At 38.2% G+C, this 25,052-nt stretch overlaps 1 protein-coding gene and 1 pseudogene across 1 annotated transcript in view; both read left to right on the top strand.

The window, feature by feature from the left end:
- Positions 1-2,484: 2,484 nt before the first annotated feature.
- On the top strand, positions 2,485-4,924 carry LOC135208833 (piggyBac transposable element-derived protein 3-like; annotated as a pseudogene).
- Positions 4,925-11,111: 6,187 nt separating this feature from the next.
- Positions 11,112-25,052, top strand: part of LOC135206250 (SET and MYND domain-containing protein 4-like) — a 43,794-nt gene continuing 29,853 nt past the window's right edge. The window contains exon 1 of the mRNA XM_064237636.1: positions 11,112-11,247. Coding sequence (XP_064093706.1) covers positions 11,223-11,247 — 25 coding nt within the window. The 5' untranslated portion in view covers positions 11,112-11,222. The remainder of the gene's footprint in view (positions 11,248-25,052) is intronic.

The raw sequence follows: 25,052 nt of genomic DNA, 5'->3' as shown, positions 1-25,052 counted from the left end.
GCATCCATCACCTTTCTTCGATTAAGAAATAAGTATATTGCTATTTTCTTGGTTCATCCATACTCTTCTTATCTCGTTTTGTGTTCCGGTAATGAGAAAAACTTAATTTCTATGCTACAACGGTTTACTAAATCAACCTTTGTAAGATGAGTTCTTCTAGTAAATGTTAAAAATTATGCTTGCTAAAATACCGTCTTCAAAAATAGGACCAATTATTTAAGCAATTTCTATTTATGTGAAACATTAGAGACGTTCAAGATATACCAATCACTTTAGATGTCAAGCAATGAAGGAAGGCTGAACAACATTCGATGAATACTCCCAAGTAAATTACAATATGATAGGAGTCAGGGGTATAGGAAGGAAGTGTTCACCTTTGTTCGGATGTGAAGCCAGTAGTTAGTTTAGCTTTACTAAATTATGAAAAAATAGACGTTAGGAATTCCTTCATTTAGGCTGTATAGTATGATCTACAATGCTGAAGCAATAAATCTTTTCTAATTGCTAACCTAGTCGTTATTATTAAGATGTGCTTTACTTGTGGAATAGTAATTTTTCTACTTTATTATTTTTCTTTAAACAGCCCCATGATAATGGTATTACAAATATTCAGAAATTCTTAGGTCTTCAGCCTGAAAAAAGTTAATTCAGAGCTTGAGTTGATTATGATTTAATATTTGAAAGAAAACAAAATCTGATCATCATAGTAAAAAAATAAGTTGTATAAATGGTTCCATCAACGCTCGCTCGTTGAGTATTGCGTTTAGCTTATTACAAAACATCCTTTTTTTTAAAAAGGCTGATAACAGCGCAGGGTACGAAAATTACTGCACTTCATTAAGAAAATTCTATTGTATTATGGAGGAGTCAAACGGCAATGATTCGTGTCATTAAGAGGCTCTAATTCTTAAGCTGAAAACTTTGTTGCCTTTGAAAAGTTACACAAAAACTGTCTCCAGATTTCCGGAGGCTGCTTTGGAGACTGAAATAAAGTTGAATGAGAAATCTTTTATCAAACATTTGAGGAAAAACTTCCTGGAGATCAAGCAAAGACATATTATATTAAATATTAAAGATCTCTTCTACGACGCCCTCTGTGTTGTGCATGAGACGCATTCTCTCTCCTCGCAATGACTTTATTATACATAAATTTCCGGTAATAGTTGTCTCAGAAAATTCTTGCAAACATAAATTTCATGTCATTAAGAGTATATACGAAGATATCATATTTCTCCGAAGAACTGAATTTTGAGAAGGAATGCAATACAGTTGAAATTGTCGTCGCAATGCTTATCATTCATATTCATTGTTGCTAAAGGAAATCTTAATCGGGTGAGGGACTGCAACGCTAAAACAAACCTCAACATTCGTTTCTCTCCTTTAACCAAGCTCTGTGCAAGTTCTGTAGAAATTAAGAATCAACGCATTTATATAAAAAATAACATTAATACAATCAACATACTGAAAATAATGAAAACGAATCTCGACTCCTCTTAGCTTTGTTTCAAATCAAGCTTTTACATAAATTACTAAAATAAGAACAAAATTATGAATAAAAATCAACGTTGCACAAACCGTGACAATGTTCTCTTATGGAGGACTGAGGTGTTTTACCGAGAGGTAAAGGGCCCTTGAACGTATGCCTGCGCTCTAAAGTTGTGATAGACAACAATTTCGTTGACCTACTGATATATTCCGAAATACACTTCGGACACGAATTTATATACAATCACTGAACACAGTTCACTAGACAATGTCTCTTTTGGCTTGAACAGATTACCCATTTAAAAATTATTCAAAAACACCATTCGAATCTCTATATCTTGGAGTTATGTTTTAGTCAACTGTTTTATTTTTGTTCCTATTAAACCTTTGATTTTATTTGATACATGAGGAAATTTGAAATGTAATACTTGGTCTTTTGTTACTTTTACCCCATGGCAATTTCTGATGACATTGAAGTAACCGTTATTATAGTGTCTCCAAGAACGTTTCATCTTTGTGAAAATTGAAGTAATCGAGAAAATCCTGTTGGCTTTGAAAAGTGCTGATACTGTTATTCTATGTTGCAGTCAATTTTCGTTGTCAAGGGATCTAACTACGGCATCTTAAATCAATTGCCTCCTCCTGAATAAATTTAATATTGGCATGTTTTGAATTTAAATAGTCAAAGAATTTCGTGTCGTCACTCTTTTTGTCTAGAAATATTTCATGGACATACCGCAAATATTAGTTAGCTTTAAAACTTAAAGAACTGTTGATAACCCTTCCGTCTCATGAAAACAAGAAAACATTAGCAAGAGTGGCCGATATCGGTTTACCCATTGGTGGTCTATATTGCTGTCAATCCAAACGCCACTCAAGTTAGTTGGCATAATTGATGCTATTTGAAGGACAATTGACCTAGAACACGAGGACAATACCGAGAACGAATATTCTACAATACGCGGCTTCGCTGCTCTTGATACGGTACTAATCCGCCAGATGGCAACATGGTTGAATCCAGAAGACATGGCGCTCTCCATTGAAGTACCTCGGCGCTACTTTGAAATTAAATTGTAAAACAATGGGATTACACACAGATTTGAGCAATGGCTAATTTTTTAGCTTATTAAAAGTTCTGTTTGACGAAATTTAATGGCTATTAACCATAAGTTCCCCTCTAAGGCTCGACTAAGGCGGCGTTTTCAGTCTCTTATTTTGGCGCCTTTAGCCTTGTTGCATTAAAAATAAATAAATAAAAAACTAAACCCTTTTCTTTCCAGTTGAGCACTTCCACGAAAACGGTTTTAAATATTATTATTTTTTTATTAACTGGGATACGGAGCCAGATTTTGAACATGAACGCAGAAGGCTTCATGAGGAGTTAATTATATAATTAGTTTGTTTTTCTTTTCTTTTTAACTACCGTCGTACCTCCTACGTTCTGCGGAGTACATAATACTTTATTAATAACATTTTTCACAAACGTTCTTTCATTCCGTACTAAGCTAACCAAACTTCATTGCATTACAACTGTAAAACTGTATACATACCTGAAAAAAACTGACAACAAAGTAATATTTTGAATGAGGAAAGCTTCATAAAAATTTTATCCTGCCAGTATTATTGAATACCGAACAATGAACACAGCAGGAATTTCAAAATACAAAACCCCAAGAACTGGTCATATGTGAAAAGGTGTTACTTAGTAATTTTTTCATTGGAATGGCCAGCTTTTTACAAGTTCATACCCGTAACTTTTATGATAAGTATGTTTTCAGTATGATACAAGAAAAATGTTACCCATCAGATCACAAAAATCATTAAATTACTTATCAGATTGCCAGAAACCTATTAACCTAAATCACAAAGACGCTGAACTAGTAGTTGTGTGTATTTTAATTAGTCTGCTAATTAAAATACACATACAATGCTGTTATTATGGCTTGGTAACTTTGTCTGCCTACACGGTCTAATTCGTCCTCTTACTAATTCATCCTCCTGATTGACGCCGCCCATTATTACCAACATTAGCCCCACTACTAAACAATCTTTTTGGGGATGAGGATGTGTTGATTTTATCCACAATACTACATCATTTTTTGTGCAAAATGGATGAAATACAATGTAAGTAGAGTTATTTCAAAGTTATTTCTTGATAAATATGTATACTACCTTACATACAAATGCAAAATACCATGTAAATACTATTTTCTGTGTTTATTTATTTTTTCTAATTAGTGATCCTTTTAGTCCAGTTGGGGACATCTGAGCCTTGATAATCATAGGCATAATTACCCAAACTGGGCATAGCAAATAAAGACCTTGTTTTGTTACATTATATAACTTGCTATACTCAAATAAATAGAGATTGTTATGTATACAAATTATTGTTTGAAATCATTGCCAACATCTCTACTACCACTATCACCACTGCCAAAGCCAAAACTACCACCACCACCGCAGCAACCACCACATACTAACCATCATCACTATCATCACATATTTTTTCCACTATTATACTTTTTATGAGTATGTACATCACCTCTCTTTCTAGATATTCAAAAATCTATTTTCTATGGAAGAAGACATTATGGACACTATTGTAGTACAGTGTGCAATTAAAAAATCCGAACAAACCTCTAAATGTAATGAATTAGAACAATAGCTGGGTTTGAGTGTATATTTTCCAATAAGTAAACTTCCTAATATTAAAATGCATTGGTCAACCCTCTTAGAGAAATTGCTGCAAATGTTGAGTCGTAACAGATGGGAAGAAATAAAATCCAAATTTCATGTGGCTGATAATTCAATCCTCTATTCAAACCCCAAAGGAAACAGGGACAAATTATTCAAAGTCCACCTCTTTGATGATAAACTGGGAAGCAAGTTTCAGCAAATCCCAGTGACTCAAAATCTTTGCATTGATGAACAACTTACTCCTCTCAAGGGCGATAGTAGTTTCAAACAGTATATACCTAGTAAACCACATAAATATGGGTCTAAGTTTATGGTTCTTGCAGACAGTCAGGGTATGACCTATGATTTTATACCTTACACAGGGAAAATTGATCCAGTCGATAACCAAAATGTTCCTGACCTCGGTGCTAGTGCCAATGTATGTTACATTTGGCTCAAGTAATCCCTACAAACTGCAACTATTTTTTTATTCTTTGATAATTGGTTTACCTCTATGCCACTAATGCAGCAACTATCAACCAGGGGTATTTGGTGTTGCAGAACACAGCGTGTTCCTCGCTTGCCAGGAATAAAGACTTCGAAGGATGCTGAGAAAGTTTCAATGAGCAAAGGTAAAGGTTCGTATGAAGGGCTCAGAAGTACAGGCCAAGAGTGTGAGGTTACCTATGTCAAGTGGGATTATACTAAAATTGTGAATATTGTGTCAGTCTTCACAAAAGCCAATCCTATCAGTAAGGTGTGACAGAAAACTCAAGTGTAGGATTGTTGTAAATTGCCCTGACATTATTATACATTATAACATGTCAGTGGGGGAGTAGACTTGGCAGACTGCTTTATTTCCATACACAGGATAACTATAAGGTCCAAAAAAATACTACCATCGTTTTATTTTCCACATGATTGATATGGTCATAGTAAATAGCTGGCTACTCTATCGACGGGATGCTGGAAATCTTTATATACCAAAGCCAGATATCCTTCTCCTTGCATTCTCCAAAATGGAAGTTGCATTTTCTTTCATGAAAAGAGGAGAGTCCTCAGGAAACCTAAAAAGAGGCAGGCCATCAAGCTTAGAGGGTAAAAGTAAAAAACGAAAGGTAGGACGGCCTCCACAACCAATTCCTGATAAACCCATTCGATCTGACTTTGTAGGACATTTCCCAAGTGTTGATGATATGGAAAGGATTTGCAAGAATCCCGTATGTAAAGGAAAAACAAATATTTTGTACATGAAATGTGAAGTAAACTTGTGTCCAATAAGAACAACAACTGTTTCCTAAAATTCCACACACCATAAGTAGGGAATGAGATGATGAGGATTTTTACATCTTGTATTAGTGCTCCATTCAAAGAAGAAGCACGTCAATTAAGACGTTAATCAGTATATATCATTACTAAAATTATTATTATAACATTTCTTTATTATTCAATCAAATTCTGATTTCAAAAAAATTACTAGGACAAAATTTGAAAGACTAAGTTACTAATTGATTATTTTCAGTCTTTTCTCTAAAATAATGATAAGTAAGCAGCAAGTTTTTGTTATTTATACATTTAATGCATGTATAAACTTTCTACAATAAAATAGTAAGCAAAATATAAAACAAGTAGTATGATAATAACCTATGTTTTTAGAATATTATTGCTAAAGCTGTAAAACGGATTGGCTTTTTTGATGCCCGACTAGACTAATTAGTCCACTAATTATAATTTTGTAATAATAACATACATAGAAAAATTATATGAATATATATTGATGCTATATGAAACTATTAAAAAGGGAGAGCATATTTTTTCTTCTACGCAAATAATTACAATAATAAAAGCCTATTGGGGAAAAATTGCATTTTTTCAAGAAATGAAAATAACTACTACATATTCTGGAGACATGTAAGAATCCGATATCTTTATATGAACTTTAATTTAATATTTTAAATTTCTTATTATAAAGATTTCTCTTTTCGTAACTTTTCCATCCACCAAGTCTTGATGGTCAGTCTATATTTTCTTCGTACTTCCTGTGGGAATATTAGGTAGGCTTGTCGCCCATAAACATATTAGAGTATGGTCCATCTTGTATCCTATATTCGTTCTTTATCGTACTGTTTTTCACACAGAAACTCGATGCTAAAGTTACTGAGAAGTTCTTATGTAATAAATAACAGATATCGACAGAGCATTCGCCAAGAAAAAGGACCATAGAAATCAAGATATATTGTCCCTTCCTGGCGAAGAGCCATAGACCCTTCTCGGCGTGGCATTAGAAACGCGTGTTAATCCCATAGAGAGAGAGAGAGAGAGAGACGAGACGAGAGAGAGAGAGAGATATATATATATATATATATATATATATATATATATATATATATATATATATATATATATACATATATATATATATATATATATGTATATATATATATATATATATATATATATATATATATACATACACACACACACACATATATATATATACATATTATATAATATATATATATATATATTATATATATATATATATATATACACACACACACACACATATATATATATATATATATATATATATATATATATATATATATATATATATGTCTTTATGTATGTATATTTGCATTGTGTGTATATATGTATGTGCACTGATAGAGTGATAGAGAGACACACAGACAGACAGACAGATACATGGAGAGGTTAATAATTAGATTTCAAATGTAAATCTGGTTGTAAATGCTACCCTTCTCTCATACATCATTAGTCATACTATAAATATAAATGTTCTCTGTGTATAGGAAAAAGAGCCAAATTAATTCTTTTTGGCTTCATGATATCTTGAAATGCTTTCCGTCAAATCCGATAAAGATTTCTTGCGTGAATACTCATCTTAGATGCAGTTCCTCCTCAGTTCGAGTATCTTGAGATCAGCAATCATCCTTTAGCTTTGCATGTTTTTATTTTTACAAGAATGAAATAGAAAAAAACAACAAGTATGTGATCCTATTTTTCAGAACAGTAAAAAAGCGAAATTAAGGGAAATGTTTGTTCTAATCATTGCGCTTATTTGGAAATCGACTCCCCTTATCCGCTGTTTAATTTAGATTTTAAACAATCTGAAATAGATGAATAATTTAGTCTTCTTCCTCGTACTCATTTTTTTCTCCCCCGGCTCTTCCCCTTTTCACACAAGACATTCTTCACTTCTGCTTCACTTCTTTACTTTCGCATATCCTTTCAATTCAGCTTCTTTTATTTTTCCTTTATGATGCGTTTCTTTTGTTATATCCTGTTCTAATGATCCATTGTGATTTCCCCTCCACTCTTCTTTAAGTTGCAAAATCATTCTTTGTGCAATTCATCTTTAATGAACCTTTTCATTCGCCCCAAAGTCACCTTGTCATTATTCTTTCCATCCTAATGTCTCATTAAAGGGTTTATGAGAGCAAAGGACAGGCGGATGACAGCGCAATCTCCAAAGGGTAGTTTTAGGATTCATTAACTAAAGCACCAGACATATATAGACTCTGTTATCATATTTTTAACTCTCCAAAGGAAAATCGGCGTTTTACTGACGCTCATATTTTGGGCAGAATTGCTTATCCTTATACAAAATGCAAGTATAAAGTACGCCCAAGTTTCTTATGCGCAATCGAGTTTTCTGTACAGCGTATCATCAAGGCCGCCAGAAGCACGATCATGGCTAACTTTAACCTCAAAGAAAATGAAAACTACTGAGGCTAAAGGGCTGCAATTTGGTATCTTTGATGATTGGAGGGTGGATTATCAATATACAAATTTGCAGCCTTCTAGCCTCAGCAGTTTTTTAAGATCTAAGGTCGGACAGAAAAGTGCGGACGGACAGACAAAACTATCTCAATAGTTTTTTTTTTATATACAGAAAACTAAATTATTATGTAACTAACTTCTCGGAAATGGAGGTGACAAACCATTGAGTCTTCATCGATGTCTTTGTTGGCGTTATAGATGAAAATTTCTTTGTAAGACGCGTTCATTTCTTTTGGTATAAAAGCTGATATTTCGAAATGAACGCTACCTTGAGGTAGAGGAGGCCATGTTATGAGAAGGCGACGAACTATAGAAAGGTGCTGTAAATAAGTAAACACAAATGAAATGTATATGTCAGCTACAGTATAGATACATAATTACAAATATTCTTTCCAACTGGGATCTGGCTCTGACAGTGTCTTGGTTCCACCAATAATTTTTCTCTTGCAAATTATATCTAATTTATTGAAGTAAAAATTCCCATTACATTAATATACTTAAGTTAATAACAATGAAAAGGTAAAAGGAGCTGTTTACGTAGTCACGAGCATGACTTAAAAACTTTTAATAAATGATCTCATGACAATTAATTTCCTTATGTTCTTTAAGTAAGAATAAAGGATTAAGGTGTTTGTATTATTTCGAAGTTAAATACCTTTGGAAGAGTTGAGGATATGTTTTGGCTCTTCCATTAAAAGGCATAAAATATATAGCTTTACTAAACTTCATTCATCGCAGAAAAATGGACATTTAACTCAATATAGTATTCGACTGACATTCCAAACTTCGACAATAACAGTCCAGGGAACTAGGAAGGGTCGCTCAAAACCCTCCAAAAACCCCCACCCCCATAGTATGCGGGGACCAACCTCCCCTTACGAAAACTTCGAAACTGCCAATTTAGAATGATTTCCAAGACAGCGCAGGTCTCATTTGATACCTGTCTTCGGTTATAGAGACGAGATTTCATTTTGTATTTTCACGTGATTCTCAGACATCCGTCGATCAACTGTCATGGACAGTTTTATCTCTCTCCAGCTTGAAATACCAAATGGACACCACATTATATATGCCCTTCTTTTCCGTACAGTGTTTATTTATCCTCCGTACGTAATCTTAATAAAATTACAATATTATGATATTTCAAGGCAGCTTTAGAGACATTGTGCATACTAAATCTAATTAAAGACCCCGTTAATTGTTACTAGGGTTACTATGGATAAGATACCGATAAATAGCGGAGAGAAGACATAGCAAAACTTAGACGACGCAGTCAGTTTTGGTTTATTTAGCCTTTTTCTAAATATGTGCTGTCAAAAGATTAAACAAGCCTGCAAACGTGTCTTGATGGTTGGAAATTTTTTTTATTTGTCCAATTAGTAATTTACTTATTTGATATGCTGATATTCTCTCTCTCTCTCTCTCTCTCTCTCTCTCTCTCTCTCTCTCTCTTTCATCTGGTGAAAAGTGGTATATCTCAAGTTTGTTATTAATTAACACTGTTTTGTTATCTCCAATATTTTTCTCTTCAAGAGAGAATCCAAAATATGTGACTTTGACTTCTTGATACTAACTTTTTCATATTTTGGATTTTCCAAACAAAAACTTCTTTCAGTTTTCTTCTGAAGATTGAAAAAGAAGCCCACAAAATCACTTTGTAACTTGTTTACTTCTAAGTATTTACATTTAATTTTTCTCCCCACTCGAGTACTTTCAGGCCCTATCTATGGCCCATTTCCAAGAGATGTTTGGAATGTCAGGCTGGGTCAAGGCCCAACCTGACATCCCAAACATCTCTTGGAAATGGGCCATAGATAAGGCCTGAAAGTACTCGAGTGGAGAGAAAAATTAAATGTAAATACTTAGAAGTAAACAAGTTACAAAGTGATTTTGTGGGTTTCTTTTTCAATCTTCAGAAGAAAACTGAAAGAAGTTTTTGTTTGGAGAATCCAAAATATGAAAAAGTTAGTATCAAGAAGTCAAAGTCACATATTTTGGATTCTCTCTTAAAGATAAAAATATTGGAGATAACTAACTCTTGTGATTAATAAACAACAACTTGAGATATACCACTTTTCACCAGATAAAAGAGAGAGAGAGAGAGAGAGACGAGAGAGAGAGAGAGGAAGAGAGAGAGAGAGAATATATATATATATATATATATATATATATATATATATATATATATATATATATATATATATATATATATATATGCTGTGAAAAGTTCAAACAAGTCTTCCCTGTAGCAATTTAACAAGAGAAAAGAGTTCGAATAATAAAAAAATGTTATCTGAAGGCCTTTTTTCAAGTAAACTAACCACACGTCAAACCAGATGCTTTGTAGTTCTAAAGCTGGACTGGTGAACTCATATGCATAAACTTCCACCAGTACCCCTCTCATTTTTATCATCTTTAGTTGTTCGTTAAAAGGACCATTTGCTTGCTTCTTTAATTAAAGCAAAGAAAGGTTTACACATTTCATTTATATTTCCTTTTCGTAACTACTCTAATCACCTGGATAGCACTTTCTGTTGCCAAGAATTAACGAATCAGAAAAAAGGCCTTCAGATAAAATTTATTATTATTCGAATTCTTTTCTCATGATAAATTGCTACAGGGAAGACTCAAGGACAACAATCTAAACAGATCTATTTTGGCTAAAGCAATTTCAAAAGTGAAAGGAATAATAATAATAATAATAATAATGATAATAATAATAATTCCATTTGACGATTTTTTTTAAGTAAACTAATCACACGTCACCTCAGACGTATTGTAGTTCTAAATCTGGTAAAGCCATGTGCCTAAAACAAACTCGCACCAGTCCCCTTTCATCTTATCATCTTTAGTTGTTCGTTCAAGAGCCATTTGCTGTATTCTTTAATCAAAGTAATGGAAAGTTGATAAGATAAGTATGATCTGTATTTCCTTTCCGTAACTTCCATAATCACTTATATAGCACTTTCTATAGCCGAGAACGAAGGAATCAGAAAAGTGAAAAACACAAACAAACTAACAAAAAATGAAGGAAATAAAAAATGTAGGAGGTAGTTAAGGTTTTGTTTGCCATTTTATTTTTTAGGAGCCTATTAAGGACTGCCGAACTGCTTTTCGAACGTTATCTCAGTATATCTAGCCAGAGAGGAGCTTCGTGCCTGTGGTATATCCCTATATGATGAAACTAGTGTTGCTGAAGCCCTCTTGCTTATTGGTGGTAGTTCGTTGCCTTCGCCAACTTCACAGACGTATCATAAATGGCGGACGCCGATCCCAATGAAGGTCAGCTTATTGAATTTTAGCAAGGTTTCCATTTCTTTGTGGTCATTATCATTGTTGGATTTAGTTCTGGAGTTTAATGCAGTTTGTTATCTGTTGTCTGACTCCGTCGCTCTCCCTTCTTTTAACGAATTCGTTATCAGGTGTTCAAGACTAGATACATAAAGCCAAGCTTTCGCATTTTCGTTGCTCCAGAATTCTGCCACTAGGCCTATATTATATATGATAAACCTAGGCATTTTATATAAGGATTTCGCATCGTTCATCCCCGCAAATACGACAGCCACCAGGAATTGGGGCGTCAAAAAATTTCGCCGTATTTAGTACGAGCCCCTGGGGGTTAATTACAGTCGTCCGAATAAATATTACTTAAATTTCTTGTTCAGGAGGTAAAACTGCATAGGAAAACCGCAACTGCCATAGTCTAGGCCGCCGCGGAATAGTAATGTAGATCTACCTAAACCTGTTTCGGCAAACTCAAGATAATAGTGTGGACTGATCCTCAAGGTCCCTTGGCATCAATTTGCCTGACACCTGATTTTCCATTAGTATAATAAAGGAAAGGGAAAGAAAGGACGGAATCCTAAATAGATTATTATTACTTGAAGTGGAAACATCAGGTGGAGCTTTGTATAAAAAAAAAAGAAAAAAAAAAAAAAGTCTGGATGAGGTGATAGCGTCTCGGAAGTCTGTAAATGAGGGGTGGATGTTAGAAGCTTTATTCCAGAATTTTCTGAAGAATTATAACACCTAGCTGATTTATTTCTAAGTAACACTGGTCCGATAGTCGTGCACCATCATTGATCCATTCTAATTTTACCTGCATATCCCTTATTGGATAAGTGTTAGGGTAACCTGATAGCTCATACAAACTATGAATGAAGAGCATCCGCAAATGTGACTAGTTCTTCTACATCATTTAACCTAGATTTTTGACTTATTAAAAACTGTGCTACTTGAAAATTTATTAAAAACTGTGCTACTTGAAAATTTATCCTACATTCAGAATACTGAAAATGTCGAAGTTTCCAATGCTTATTTGGATGTAATGCGATATTTGTGGAACTGAATATGAAGCCAGCCATAATAAGAGAAACAGGGATTTTGAATGAAAGGTAATGGATAAAAATTAAACCCATTGGTGCATTCCATCTTTCACTAACTTAAACCAGTTTTAGTATAATTAATGGTAGCGACTCAGATTTGAATGTATGCGTCAAGTGTCCTCAAACGGAGGTGAAGTGGGTAATGGCACTTAAAATTAGATATATTTTAATTCACTAATGTAAATCTAATTTAGGATGGCTGCCTATCTACCCCAGAGATTTTGAGCACCTGCTGGACCACCCCTTTTACCTTACTCAAATATCTTAAGCATTCAGACCTACACTCTTAACTGTTACTATAAATGTTGCATTGCCATCAAATTGCAATATGATGACAGAATTTGTTTGAGAGTCATATAGTACCAGTGGATAAGCAATTATAAATTTACAAGACAACTTGGCAGTGACATATGTAGTACCAGTAAATGTTCAGGAGAGGACTGCACCAGTTTTTTTAAGGTTTTAACGACGAAAAATGGTAGGAAACCACAAGATTGGTGTTGCAGAATGCATAGAAACATGAATTAACTCTTTAAAAAAAAGAAACTATCACTTACTCTTACACACAATCTAACCTTAAACCTACTACTAAAATTATAGGGGACCTCAGTGGGAACCTCAGATTTTGGGTGGGGGGAGCAGGAGAAAAGTGACTTGTGGGGCACTACCTAACCTAACACAACTGCCTAACCTAACCTAGGGCACTGTTACCCCTACCTAGGCCTAGCAGGGGCTTTGTCCCCCTGCAAACCCCCTTTTGTTGAAATCTACCCTATACACATCATGATAATTCGGACAAATTTTCTCTTAAAATTAAATTGTCTCAGGCACAAATCCATAAGTTGTTGTGCATTTCCAGAATACACTAGACAAAAATCACCATAACTTAAATAAGTCACTACAAGATGCTGAAATTTTGTCAACAGGATCTGGAATATTATCCTGTAAATGCTGCTCAGAAGTAGTGCTGTCTACCAGCTCAAGGTCTAAGAAGGAACTGAAATAACGTTGGTAGGATGATGTATTCTTGCGCCGAGAAAATTTTCGAAGTGCCATTGGCCAAAGTTTCTGAGGTGTCAAAAAATGAAACTGATTGGCCAAACGTGTAAGATGTCATAGTGTACTCGTTTTATTGTGGATTTTAGTGGTTACACAGCTCATTTGAGCTAAAACAAGACACGGTAAACAACAACAAAAGACTTAGAAAAAATCTGGGAGGAAGACAAGAGTAGCATGAGCTTGAACACCAATATTTCGAGTTTTACTGAATTTAACTACATTATCTCACTCATATACCACTATTTACATACATTCCAACACATTCTAGTAAAAAAAAACATTGAACATCACCGATATCTTCATGTGGCCCTCTCCTAAACATTTACCTACCTCTAGATATGAGAAGAAAACTACCTAGTATTTGTTTCAAATCCTTGTTGATCTTTCAAAAGCACCCAGCTTCTGTGAAGAGGTTAACCCAAAAATCTCTGGTAAATCTAAAACATCATGGCATAAAGTTAACTAGTTAGTTAAGCTACATAGTAATCCTTTTGACAATATGATGATTAAATCAAGGAAAAAAGTGTTGTGCTTTGCCCAGCAGGAAATATCTCAAATGCACAAAGCACAAGGACTCAGGTTAAGAAATATGTCATACTGTCACAGGTATGTTACTTGAAAACCTGTAAGTATTGCAATAGGGAATGTGCTTTTTCAAATTATGATTTGTGGAAATTTTGGCATTTAATAGTGAAATAAATGGGTACATTCTAGCCTATCTTTCCCTAAACTAGGTTGCTATGACCTAACTTACCAGAGAGAAAAGGAACTAACTTAAACTAAACAAGGGTTCATAGATCATTAAGAATGAATTTTTACTTACATAATCAAATGACTTATTGTCTTTAGTGCAATGTCCTTGCCCCTCACTCACCCAAATCACCAAAGGGTGTATATTGGTAATTCTAGGCAATAACTCCGCATGGACTGCAAGGAATGTACCCACGAATATGACAGCCATTAGGGATTGGGGCGTCAAATTTATTTTGCTATGTTTTGTACTAGCCCTAGGGCGTAAATTACATTCGACCCCCCCAAAATAACGGTAAATTCTAAGTAAACAACCCAAATACTATTGGAAACTATAATTTCCAAAGAAATACCCAACGCAAAGTTATTACCTAGATTTAACCATATATGTAATGAATTAGCCAAAACTTCCCACAAGTTAGATTTGATAAAACACTAATTTACATTTAAGTAATTTATCTCTTAAGCAGGAACGTCATTTGGGGGGGCGGGGGTGGCTGGGGGGTCAACTGTCCCCCAAGCCTCAACATCCCCCCACCCCAACCCGTCCAACTCCCCCCCAAGCCTCACTTCCCCCCCCCCCCCCACCCCCCCCCCTCCCAAGCCTCAACTTCCCCCCCCCTAACCCAAGCCTCAACTTGCCCCCCCAAAGCCAACCTCAACTGCCCCCCCCCTCAAGCCTCAACTCCCCCCCCCCCCTCAAGCCTCAACTTCCCCCCACCCTCAACTCATTTTGCCCCCAAGCCTCAACTTGCCCCTCCTAAGCCTAAACTTGGCCCCCACCCCAAGCCTCAACTTTCCTCCCTCACCCCTAAGCCCCAAGAAGTAACAGCGTGTTTTCTTTTTAAATGTGCTGTCATAAATATATAAGATTTCTGGGAAATATTATGTTTCTTGATTCTTGTCTGTCTACTAGCTACCAGTGATGATGAGGTAAACAAAAAGTAGTGGGAGTGTATAATTTTTGCTGAAATACCTTGCTCATGTGGCTTCAAAAACACCTAAAGTAGCTCAAAATAAAAAAACAGCTGATTAGGTTCATTTCTCTTCCCAACCCGTCTTTGCCACCCCCCCAACAAAAATCTGAAATGACACCCCTATTCTTAAGTAATCATTGTTTTTGGATTAGGCATCCGGGCAAAAATTTTGTCCATTCCTTCTCAAATTCATGCAAATTGATATTTCAAAATAACAACCCATTTTTACAAACACAAGTCTCCAAATACTTCATAAGATGTTAAGTCGAACCCTTTACCAGCCACCATTCATGTATACCTCACTAAACATGCATAAATTGCTTGCCTGCTGTATTGCCCCCAGAATGTAGTTGTATTGTTTTGATGTGTCCTGAGATAGGGCTCTACAGACATGACAGCTGCTGATATGTTGCCAGGTATGCAAATTGGAATCTTCATCAGTTCCAGTGACTTTACTTCCTTAATATCCCAGCATAGCAGGAATCAGTTATTCCTGAGCTTATTGGAAAATCCCAACCACAACCATGTAACTTACCCCATAATTAAATAGCTATAGTTTCTAACTAAATGGTAGATATAGCTAAAATTTGAAATCCAGGGTAGCGATTCTTTTTTGTTTTGGTGTGGTAATATCCCCGACCACTGTCAGGGGAGAGAGGAACAGCTCAGCAAAGAACTGACAATTTGCTTCTGCCAGTTGACGATGGAGGTTAACTGGTGTTTACTAATTGGTGAAATAAAGTTTACTATTGGTAGCTTTTCGCTTAGAATTTTGGATAAAAGCTCTTTCCTTCGTGTTTGGACTGAAAGATTTCTACTCTTTGACTTTGCTATTTTTCTGACATTGACAATGTCTGACACTAGTTCGTTGTCAACTCATTATTGCAGCAAAGGCTGTAATACGAGATTGTTGTCCTTAAAGTATGGCTTGCACACAATTTGCACTTAATGCAGGTGTCCAATTAGTTCACCATCATTATGGTGTGAGGAATGTATAGGTTGGGGTATTAAACAATGGAAAGTTCTGTATTCTCTTTTAAATAAACTAAAAAGGGATAGGAAAAGAAAGGCTAATCTTAGCCATGAAAAGAGAGGCTAATCTTTGACATGACTTGATGAATGCTAGTCAGGATAGTAGTTTTGACCTATGTTTCCGTATCTTTCATATCTCCTATTCCTTCCCCAGTCTTAAAACCTGAACCTTTACCTAACTACCTAGTTAATGCCCCAATGTCGTTGCCGAACAGAGTCGAAGTTGGAGTCTAAATTAGAACATTAATTTAGTAATATTTTAGAGTCTGAGCCACAATTAGATTCTTCATTTGAAACCCTAATAAAGTGAATAAACAAAGCATTGACAGTGCAAGTGAAGTGTTAGTGGAGGAGCTGGATATCCTTCCTGTTGATTCTCTAGGCAAAGGTCTCTGGCACACTCCCCCTGAACCTGGGATAGGCCACACCAGAAGCCCAAGGGAGGTCAGCGAGGTCTGCCCACCATATGGGGAAATTGATGAATTGGTTGCATTTGACAACATTCTCGAGGATTGCTAGAGAGAGAGAGAGAGAGAGAGAGAGAGAGAGCAGTTGGTTGTTTCATCTGTTGTCTAGTTGGGTGGTTTGCATTTGTCGAAAGCGATAGGAAGGGTCTTGAGTGTTTTACATATTTATTATATTGCACTTATATATTTATTATTATTGTTAAGATAGTGTGGGGAAGGTTTGTGTGTTTATCTATCGTTTTGAGAGAGAGAGAGAATGATGAATTGGTGGTTGATGAGTGAACTGCTTGTTTTGGCTTGTTGAGTGGCTCGGTTGCTGAGCATTTGGATTTAGTCAGGAGCAGTCATTCAATGAAGGCATTCGGAGTGAGAGGTGGTCAGTCAGAAGAGTCGTCTGTGTGCATTTCACAAAGTTTTTGGGGTATTCAGTAATAGAGTTCTGTTGTGATTGTGAACATCTGTGGTTGTTGAAATGGTGAGCGATTTGTCATGTCTGACGTTTGCGAATTGGTGTGTAGTCTTGGTGCTTGTTTTTTTTTTTTTTTTTTTTTTTTTGTATTCAGCGGTTTGTTGGTGACAGTTGGTTTGGTTTGGCAATTTGCTAATGGCAGTGAAGTTTGTTTTTCGATTGCCATACTGCGTTGAAAGCACAGCTTCTCGCCCTGATTGTGTTAAGTTACCTGGTGAGTAAATGTGTTTGAGATTTTGTTTTTTACTTTGCTGAACAAAGTGTCCTTTTAGTAATTAAAGTAACATAAAGGAAAAAGTGTGGCTGGGGGAAATTTGAGAGCCAGGATTGATTAACATCATGCTTGCTTGCTTAACTTATGATCCCGACAGGTAGTCGGTCCCTCAGGCACACCTGTTGCAACTTCACAGGGCATCTCAGACAGCCATTGGAAAGGAGTCTTTAAGGAAGTTTTGAAGCTTTCATTGAGCTCTGAAACTTCCAGCATGGAGATTAGGCACCAGTGGCGTTTTAAGGAGAAGTTTAGGCCACTGAAGAGGCCATTGTCGGGAGTGCCCGCTTCCACTCAGGTGCCTTCCAAGAAGTCTAAAGGTATTCCCATGGTGCAGGATCAACCTTCTTGCAGTTTCTGGGATTCTCCACAACGTTTTTTGTCTGTTTGCGAGGAGGACTTTAGACCTTTTTAAGAAGCTAAAAGAGCTGCTTCCGATAAACATAAGAATGATAGCACTTCTTGCATATTGACTGTTGAGCGCCCTTTGGTGCCCGTGTTTGTTGAACCTCATGAACTACCAGTTACTACTGGTCATTTTGTCCAGAGATGTATTAGCACCCGAATACATCTCTGGTTTGAAGCACCCAGCAGCGCCCATTAATTCCTTGGCTCAGGAGCAGCCTGTACTAAACCCCAAGTGCTAGAAGTTATTTAGTTATCTGTTGTGCATGGACCTTCTTCATCAGCAAATAAGTGCCCTTTGTCCGTGTCATCAATGGTAGATACTTTCTTTGATCCAATTAAGAAGAGGTTGGGCAACATTTTCGACTTTTTAAAGAAACCTACGGCTGCACCTCGCTCGAGTTTGGAGGCCATACTTTGCCCAACTTCAGACACTTCATATCTGACTACTTCATTCACTGCACCTAACACGACTTCTGAAGTACTTTTGTCTCTCGTTTCTTCAGCAGAGGAAGAAGCTCCTAAGGAAGCAGAAGAGGACTCTTCTTCCACAGCATACAGGTCGCTTCTCCACATCCTCCTTCGGACGTATCCTACCTTTTTTACTCCAGCAGCTCCTGCTTCTCCAGTCTACTTTTACGATGAGAAGTTAAACCCTGCATCAGAATAAGCTCCTGCCTAAGATGGTGCTTTCAACATCTGCTAAGAAGGCTATAAGAGAAACAATTATATTTTGTTAAACAGAGAGCAAGGAAAGAACTGCTTCACTTTTCCTCCAGCAAGAATCTCTCAAAGGAAATATTTTTCCTATGCCATGGGAGAAGCTCCCTCTTTGGTGTGGCTGCCTCAGCCTAACTGGACGTCTCAGAACTCTTAATCCTGCTAGGAGATGTCCGCAGCTAAAGTGATGTTTTCGTCTCTTGAAATATACCACTTATGACGTAACATGTTTAAGCTGTTTGAAATGATCAGTTTGTTCATGAAACTTACCTGTCAGATATATATATAGCTGTATTTTTCCGAATCCGACAGAAATTTAAACACTTACGACACACGCAGTGGGAGTCAGGTGGTTAGTACCCATTCCCGCCGCTGGGAGGCGGGTATCAGGAATCATTCCCATTTTCTATTCATAATTTTTCTGTCGCCGGTGCTGAAAACACCTGTTTTCAGTACCTCCGTCTTAGGATTTTGGAAACTTCATTGCCGCTAAGTATCCTAATTGTCTTTTGATTTATTTACTTGGATTTGTGGCTAGGCATACGCTATCTTAAATTGATTTGAATTTGATTCATTTTTGCATAAAATATCTGAATCTAGTTAGGCTAGTTTCAGACGGGGTTGTCTGCAAAGATAGGGTGTGGCTACCGAAAGCTTCGGTAGATTCGCACTTGGTATGTACGAGGGGTATGGGTCTTGCTTCTTTGTTGAGATTTGTCATGTAAGGAGTGTGAGACTTTGTCTATTCCGTAAGGAAGACGTATGATTCGTATGTACGCAATTAATCAGTAAACATGTCTAATTCCGTAAGGAAGACGTATGATTCGTATGTACGCAATTAATCGGTAACAAAAGTCAGGGTAGTGAACCTGCTAACCTTCCTGTAGACTTTATTTTGCATAACCCTGTAGTATGGCCTACGGGCTATGTATATGTCTACGAGAGGTGCTCGCTCTCCTTCATTGCTGTGAAGTGCTACTTCTGTAATTGTTACTCCTAACCCTGCAGTGTTGCCTTCGGGCCCTAAGCAGTGTCTGTAGAGAAATTGCCCTTTCTCTGATACTCTTTCGATTCGTAACTTAGAATCGAAAGTGCTTGCTTTAGAGAGTAAAAGTGAAGTGCAGAAGTGCAGTGATACCCCTTGTGTAGTGGAGGGTGCGTCAGATCGGCCTCGTTTCGCCTCTAGGCCGGGACCTCTGCTTGACTCCCAGAACCAGGGAGAGAGCATGTCGAAAGCCGAAGGAGGGTTACGAGGAACCCCCACCGATCTGGCGTGCCTTCGGCAGTTTCTGATGAAAATCCCCAGACTGCCTAAGTGCGTGCACGAATCCTGAAGGATTGCTTCTCGTCCTCCGAAGCGTCCTCCCCGCGCAGGGGTTGGAGCTTTCGGATGGACTCGCGCCCTCTAAATAGAAGCTTTACAGAAGAGGACGCTTCACGTCCTCTCTCTCTCTCTCTCTCGTTATGCGTTTCAGTGAGAAGTAAGAAGGCGAACGTCGCCTGAACTCGTGTCCGTCTTTCCACCGAGAAATACGTAAAAGAAGTCATAGTAGCAGTAAGCTTTTGAGAGCGGACGCCCAAGCCAGGGGCGCGCGGGTGCACGCCAAGCGCGCGCCAGTGGACGCCGAGCGTGCGCGCCAGTGGACGCCGAGCGCGCTCCAGTGGACGCCGAGCGTGCACCAGCGCACGCCAGGTGTGTCGCCTGGCTGAACGTTTCTGTTGAACTCTTCAAGCTCTTGTTTCAGATTTGGGCTTAAAGAATTTTTACCTCTACCTTCGATGATACCTTCTACCTCACCTGCAAAGAATGTGAAGTAGGCAGTGCTTCGGAGGAAGCTTAAAGTGAACAGACAACTTCTTCTTCGAAACCCAGCAAGACATCGGGTTTCGTGAATTCAAGAGGTCTCTGTCAATTAATATTGCTTTTCGCATAGGTGGATGGAGTTAAGGAAAGCTCAAGGGAAGTTCTCGTTTGCACTACCGCAAGCTTTGCCTTTCTGCCAATAAATTTAAGTTGCCACTACCGCAGTCAAGACTTTGCGATAAGGCAGTTACGGGTTATAAAGGCTCGATGTCCTGCACGTCAGGACTCTCGGCAACGTTCAGTAGGATTCTTGCAAAGGCACTCATCAAAAGTACGCTCTTCAGGAAAGTGCAAGACAGGACTTCCTTTGCCATACTGCAATAAATTTTAAGCTTTAGCAGGCATTAGTTGTGATACGGGAGAGGAAGCTGGTTGGAGAGTTTCTTCCTCTTCCCAGGATAATTTTGCCAGCTTTTTAGCCCATCTGAAAGGGCTTTTCAGATGATAGATTTTGTTAGTTCCTAGTCGGGACTACGCTGCCGAATTGAACATCGTCGTTCTACCTGACGTAAGCCCAGTCTCTTAACAGGATTCTTGCCCCTTCCTCGTTTGAGACGGGAATCGGAAAATAAAATGCTCGACTTCCTGGATTACGTTTTGTCAATTCAGTGACTTTCCCCCATTGACAATATACTATCGTTTTGTCAAGTAAGTGGGTATCCCCTCATTGACAAAATATCTCTTTGTCCCGTAAATGGGTTAGTTCTCATTGACAAACATCTCATTAACTTGATATTGCGTAAGCGAATAAGCTCTTATTGACAAGATTCGGAAGAGCTCTCATTCGTCATTCGCAGACTCGTACAAGAAATAGACTTGTAGACTACGTCAATGAACCCTTATGTCCAATAACATAAGAAGCTTGAGCTGACTGCTTCGATTCTCCTAAGTTTTGTTCATGAAACTTGCCTGTCAGATATGTATGTAGCTGTATTTCCGAATTCAGCTATATATATGTCTGCCATGTAAGTATGAACAAACTTTATTGTGATATAATTTCATATTTTGCCTTGCGTTATTTTATTTCTGGTTGGTTCAAGTCATATACGCTTGCTGTAGTTACCTCTTCGGATGGCAACCGAGAGGTCTATGGTCCATTTTAAGGACATTTAATCGTTACTCCCTGCAGCCTTCCAGGAGTTTCCGATTTATCTTTTACCGTTGTATGGTAGTGTTCTGACGACACAAACGCATCTATATATTTAGCATTTTCTGTTTCGCTTAAATATACCAGCTTGAGAGTCTCTTTATGCTAAAAATAACGGACCTTTTTCTTCATAGAATAGGGTAGCTGGCAACCCAGGCATAAAGTTAAGAGACGACGATGACGGACGATCGTAAGCTGCTGCTGTCACTGTCGACTCCTCTCCTCCAGTCCAAACGAGCCAGTACCAGCTCGTTCGCTGTCATGCGCGGTAGGTTACGTCTCTCTCTCCTGCGGGATTGACTGACTAACCGTATCTCTGTGCTGGCAGTTACGTCTCTCTCTCTCCTGCGGGATTGACTGACTAACTGTATCTCTGCCCTACAATCACGGACTTTAGCCTAAGATTGAGGGGATTTCTTACATGAATGAATAAACATTGCATTCGTTTGGCCTTAATATGTCCTACAGAGATATCTTACTCCTTTCGGTGCTCGTTACCGCACGGTATAGGACTACGAGTCTACCACAACATTGCACTATTATATGCTCTCTTGCTTAGGCAAAGCGCAGCCTTATTAGTGAAGTAAACATACTGTGTGAGGGAATGGATGAGCTTGCTGGGGACCATTTCCTTCCTAAAGAAGTTTGTTTCCCTGAATAGACTGCAATTCAGACCTCTACAGTTTTTTTCCTACCGGGAAACTGAAATTTTATTAAAGATCTAGGAATGATTCTGACATCTCTCGGTGCGTTAAGTATCTCTTGAGGTGATAAAAAGAAGGTGCCGGACATCTGGAGAGGGTTTCAGATGTCCTGGATCATAATCTGAAAGAAGTGGAAGCAATTCAGTCGTCCCTCCAGTCCTCGAAACGAGTTTTTGGAACCATGGTCCATATCAACTCTGATCTTCCACAGCTCTCTCATATCTTAGGAAGTATCTTCTCTCTGGTCCCGGTTCGGGTTTACGAGAAAGAGCCTATTATAACAACAGGCGTAGAATGGAACGATCCTCTAGAGGTTCGTTACAGGATTGCAAAAGTCCGTACGAATCGTCTCGATCGAAGGCAGCAACTACTGACTTCCGAGTGGAATCTTTCTTTAGAAGTATGTTGAGAGTTGTGGAGACTTTAGGGACGTCCTTTCATTCATCTCTTCGCTAGGTTGAGGACGAAGAGGCTTCTTCTTCTCTGCTCCCTTATTCTCGATCCGGGAGCGGTAACATTAAACGCCATCCTATGATATTGAACGAGGATGGATGTTTAGTCTCTTTTCCCCTTTTTCAATCGCTTAGGAAATGTAATAAGATGATTTATATCATCACAGGGAGCGACAATGACGCTAATCGCCCCATGTTGGCCTTCAAGATCCTAGATTCACAGAGGTCACGTCCTTCCAAGGACCTTTTCCGAGAGAGTCGGTCTCCTTTAACACGAAAGGTACCTATAACCTCTCCGCTCTGAGTCTGACTACGTTCAGACTATCGAGATTTTGACAGCATAAGATTGCAGTCTTCCCTTTCCGTTTGAAGAATGGATAAGCTGGCAGTCACAACTATTAAAGAGATACGCAAATATGTTGTTGACGGCCTTTGGGCTCAGAGATTTGCTTCTGTCAAACAACAAAGCTTCACGATCTTTGAGCTCTGTGAAATCTCGAAACTCGCTCACCATCTACTTTTTGTCTCACCTGTTTTCTCGGAGTCAGACACTCGTGCGAGATCAGGAGACATATAGTAGCCCTGAGTTTCTTGTTGACGAAGTCGGTTGCGTTTATACACCCCGATGATCGTTTAACATGAGACCAGGTTGGACTGTCAGGCATTCGTCCTTCGGGACTGAATCGCCTTTTGCTCCTCGCTCCTTTCTCTGGCACCAGAAGCTCGAGTCAGGAGTGGCTCAGGAGTTGATTCGCTAACGACGTTGGGTTGCGTTGATACACCCCCCAAGGTTTGCTTAGCTTGAATCGCCCAGGCAGTCCAGACACTCATCCTTCAGCGAAGAATAATGCTTTATGTTCTTCAGGGTACAGCCTTGCTGTCCTTGATTCGTCTGACTGGTCAACTGGTTGGTCACCTGACGTTAGTACAGACGAACTGACTGTGCATGTCCAGATCGAAGCTTTCAATATGGAACTTAGACATAGTCTGAAGTTCTTGATGTCAAAGCATTCGAACATCTCCTACCTGTTAACTTCTTGCATGTGATCAGGAAGGCATTTTCTAACCACCCTAGATACGACAGAGGGTTAGTGAGATTTTAAGCCATCGTCACAAGTTTTGGCTTTAGAGAACACAAGGCGGTGTGCTCTCTAAGCTTTTCGTTATGGCCTAAGAATGGAAACCCGTTTTGTCCTTGGGCAGGAGCTTGGAAGCAAGGATGGCACAAGTTAGTGGGCAGGAGCCAGAGAGAGTCCTGTGCCCTGTCAGGTCTCTCAAGTTTTATCTACATAAAACTCAAGAAAGTCGAAGTCGTACGGACAATCTGCAGTGTTCCGAAAAGACCAGACTTGCCCATATCGAAGAACACCCTGGCTTTATTGTTAAGGAGTTCTTTCAAAAAAGCTCCTTCTTTGTGTTTGCACAAAGATTTGAAATCTTTTGATTTGAATGCTCACGAGGTGAGGGCACAGCCTCGGAAGCATTTCAACAGAGCATGGCACTCAGCAACATCCTGAGTACCATGTTTTAGCGAAGCAACTCTGTGTTCAATTCACACTCCCTGCGAGATGTGAAGATGGCATATGAGATCTGCTGCTCGCTAGGGCCATACGTGTCTGCAGACACAATCTTGGGGGCAAGAAGTACCACTCATCCTATCCTGTAGAAAATGGTTAGGAAGAGCTCTTAATTTAGTAGTTGAGTCGCCGACAACGGTGACTTCTTAACTCTTAAGCCTTAGTTAAACACACCTTAACTTTGGCTAGGTGGGTCAGGTGGTGATATATATTTTTATATATATATTTATTTTCTTTTACTTAGCCCTCATGGTATGGTCAATATGGTCTAGTCACGTCGTGGTCTCGCCCCTGTTGACAGATCATCTGGAGTGCACCAGCTATATAGGTCTCTACCTCGCTGGCAACTCTAGTAGCACAAGCAGACTTACGCGGCAGTAACCACGAAGTCAGCTATGCTAACAGGTAAGGAATCAAGATATCAATTATCTGCATATATATGTTTCCTAAAATCTTCTATTCTGTCTACTCCCACCACCAAAGGTGGGATTCAGTTATATATATATCTGACAGGTAAGTTTCATGAACAAAATGATATTGTAATGATACAATTAAGTTTGTTCATACTTACCTGGCAGATATATATAATCAAGTACCCACCCACCTCCCCTCAGGAGACAGTGGAATAAAAATTATGAATAGAAAATGGGAATGATTCCTGATACCCGCCTCCCAGCGGCGGGAATGGGTACTAACCACCTGACTCCCACTGCGTGTGTCGTAAGTGTTTAAATTTCTGTCGGATTCGGAAAAATACAGCTATATATATATCTGCCAGGTAAGTATGAACAAACTTAATTGTATCATT

This window comes from Macrobrachium nipponense, chromosome 11 (genome assembly GCF_015104395.2).
Source record: "Macrobrachium nipponense isolate FS-2020 chromosome 11, ASM1510439v2, whole genome shotgun sequence".
NCBI lineage: Eukaryota > Metazoa > Arthropoda > Malacostraca > Decapoda > Palaemonidae > Macrobrachium > Macrobrachium nipponense.
The sequence above is the reverse complement of the archived record's forward strand: the minus strand, read 5'-3'. Positions and strand labels throughout refer to the sequence as shown.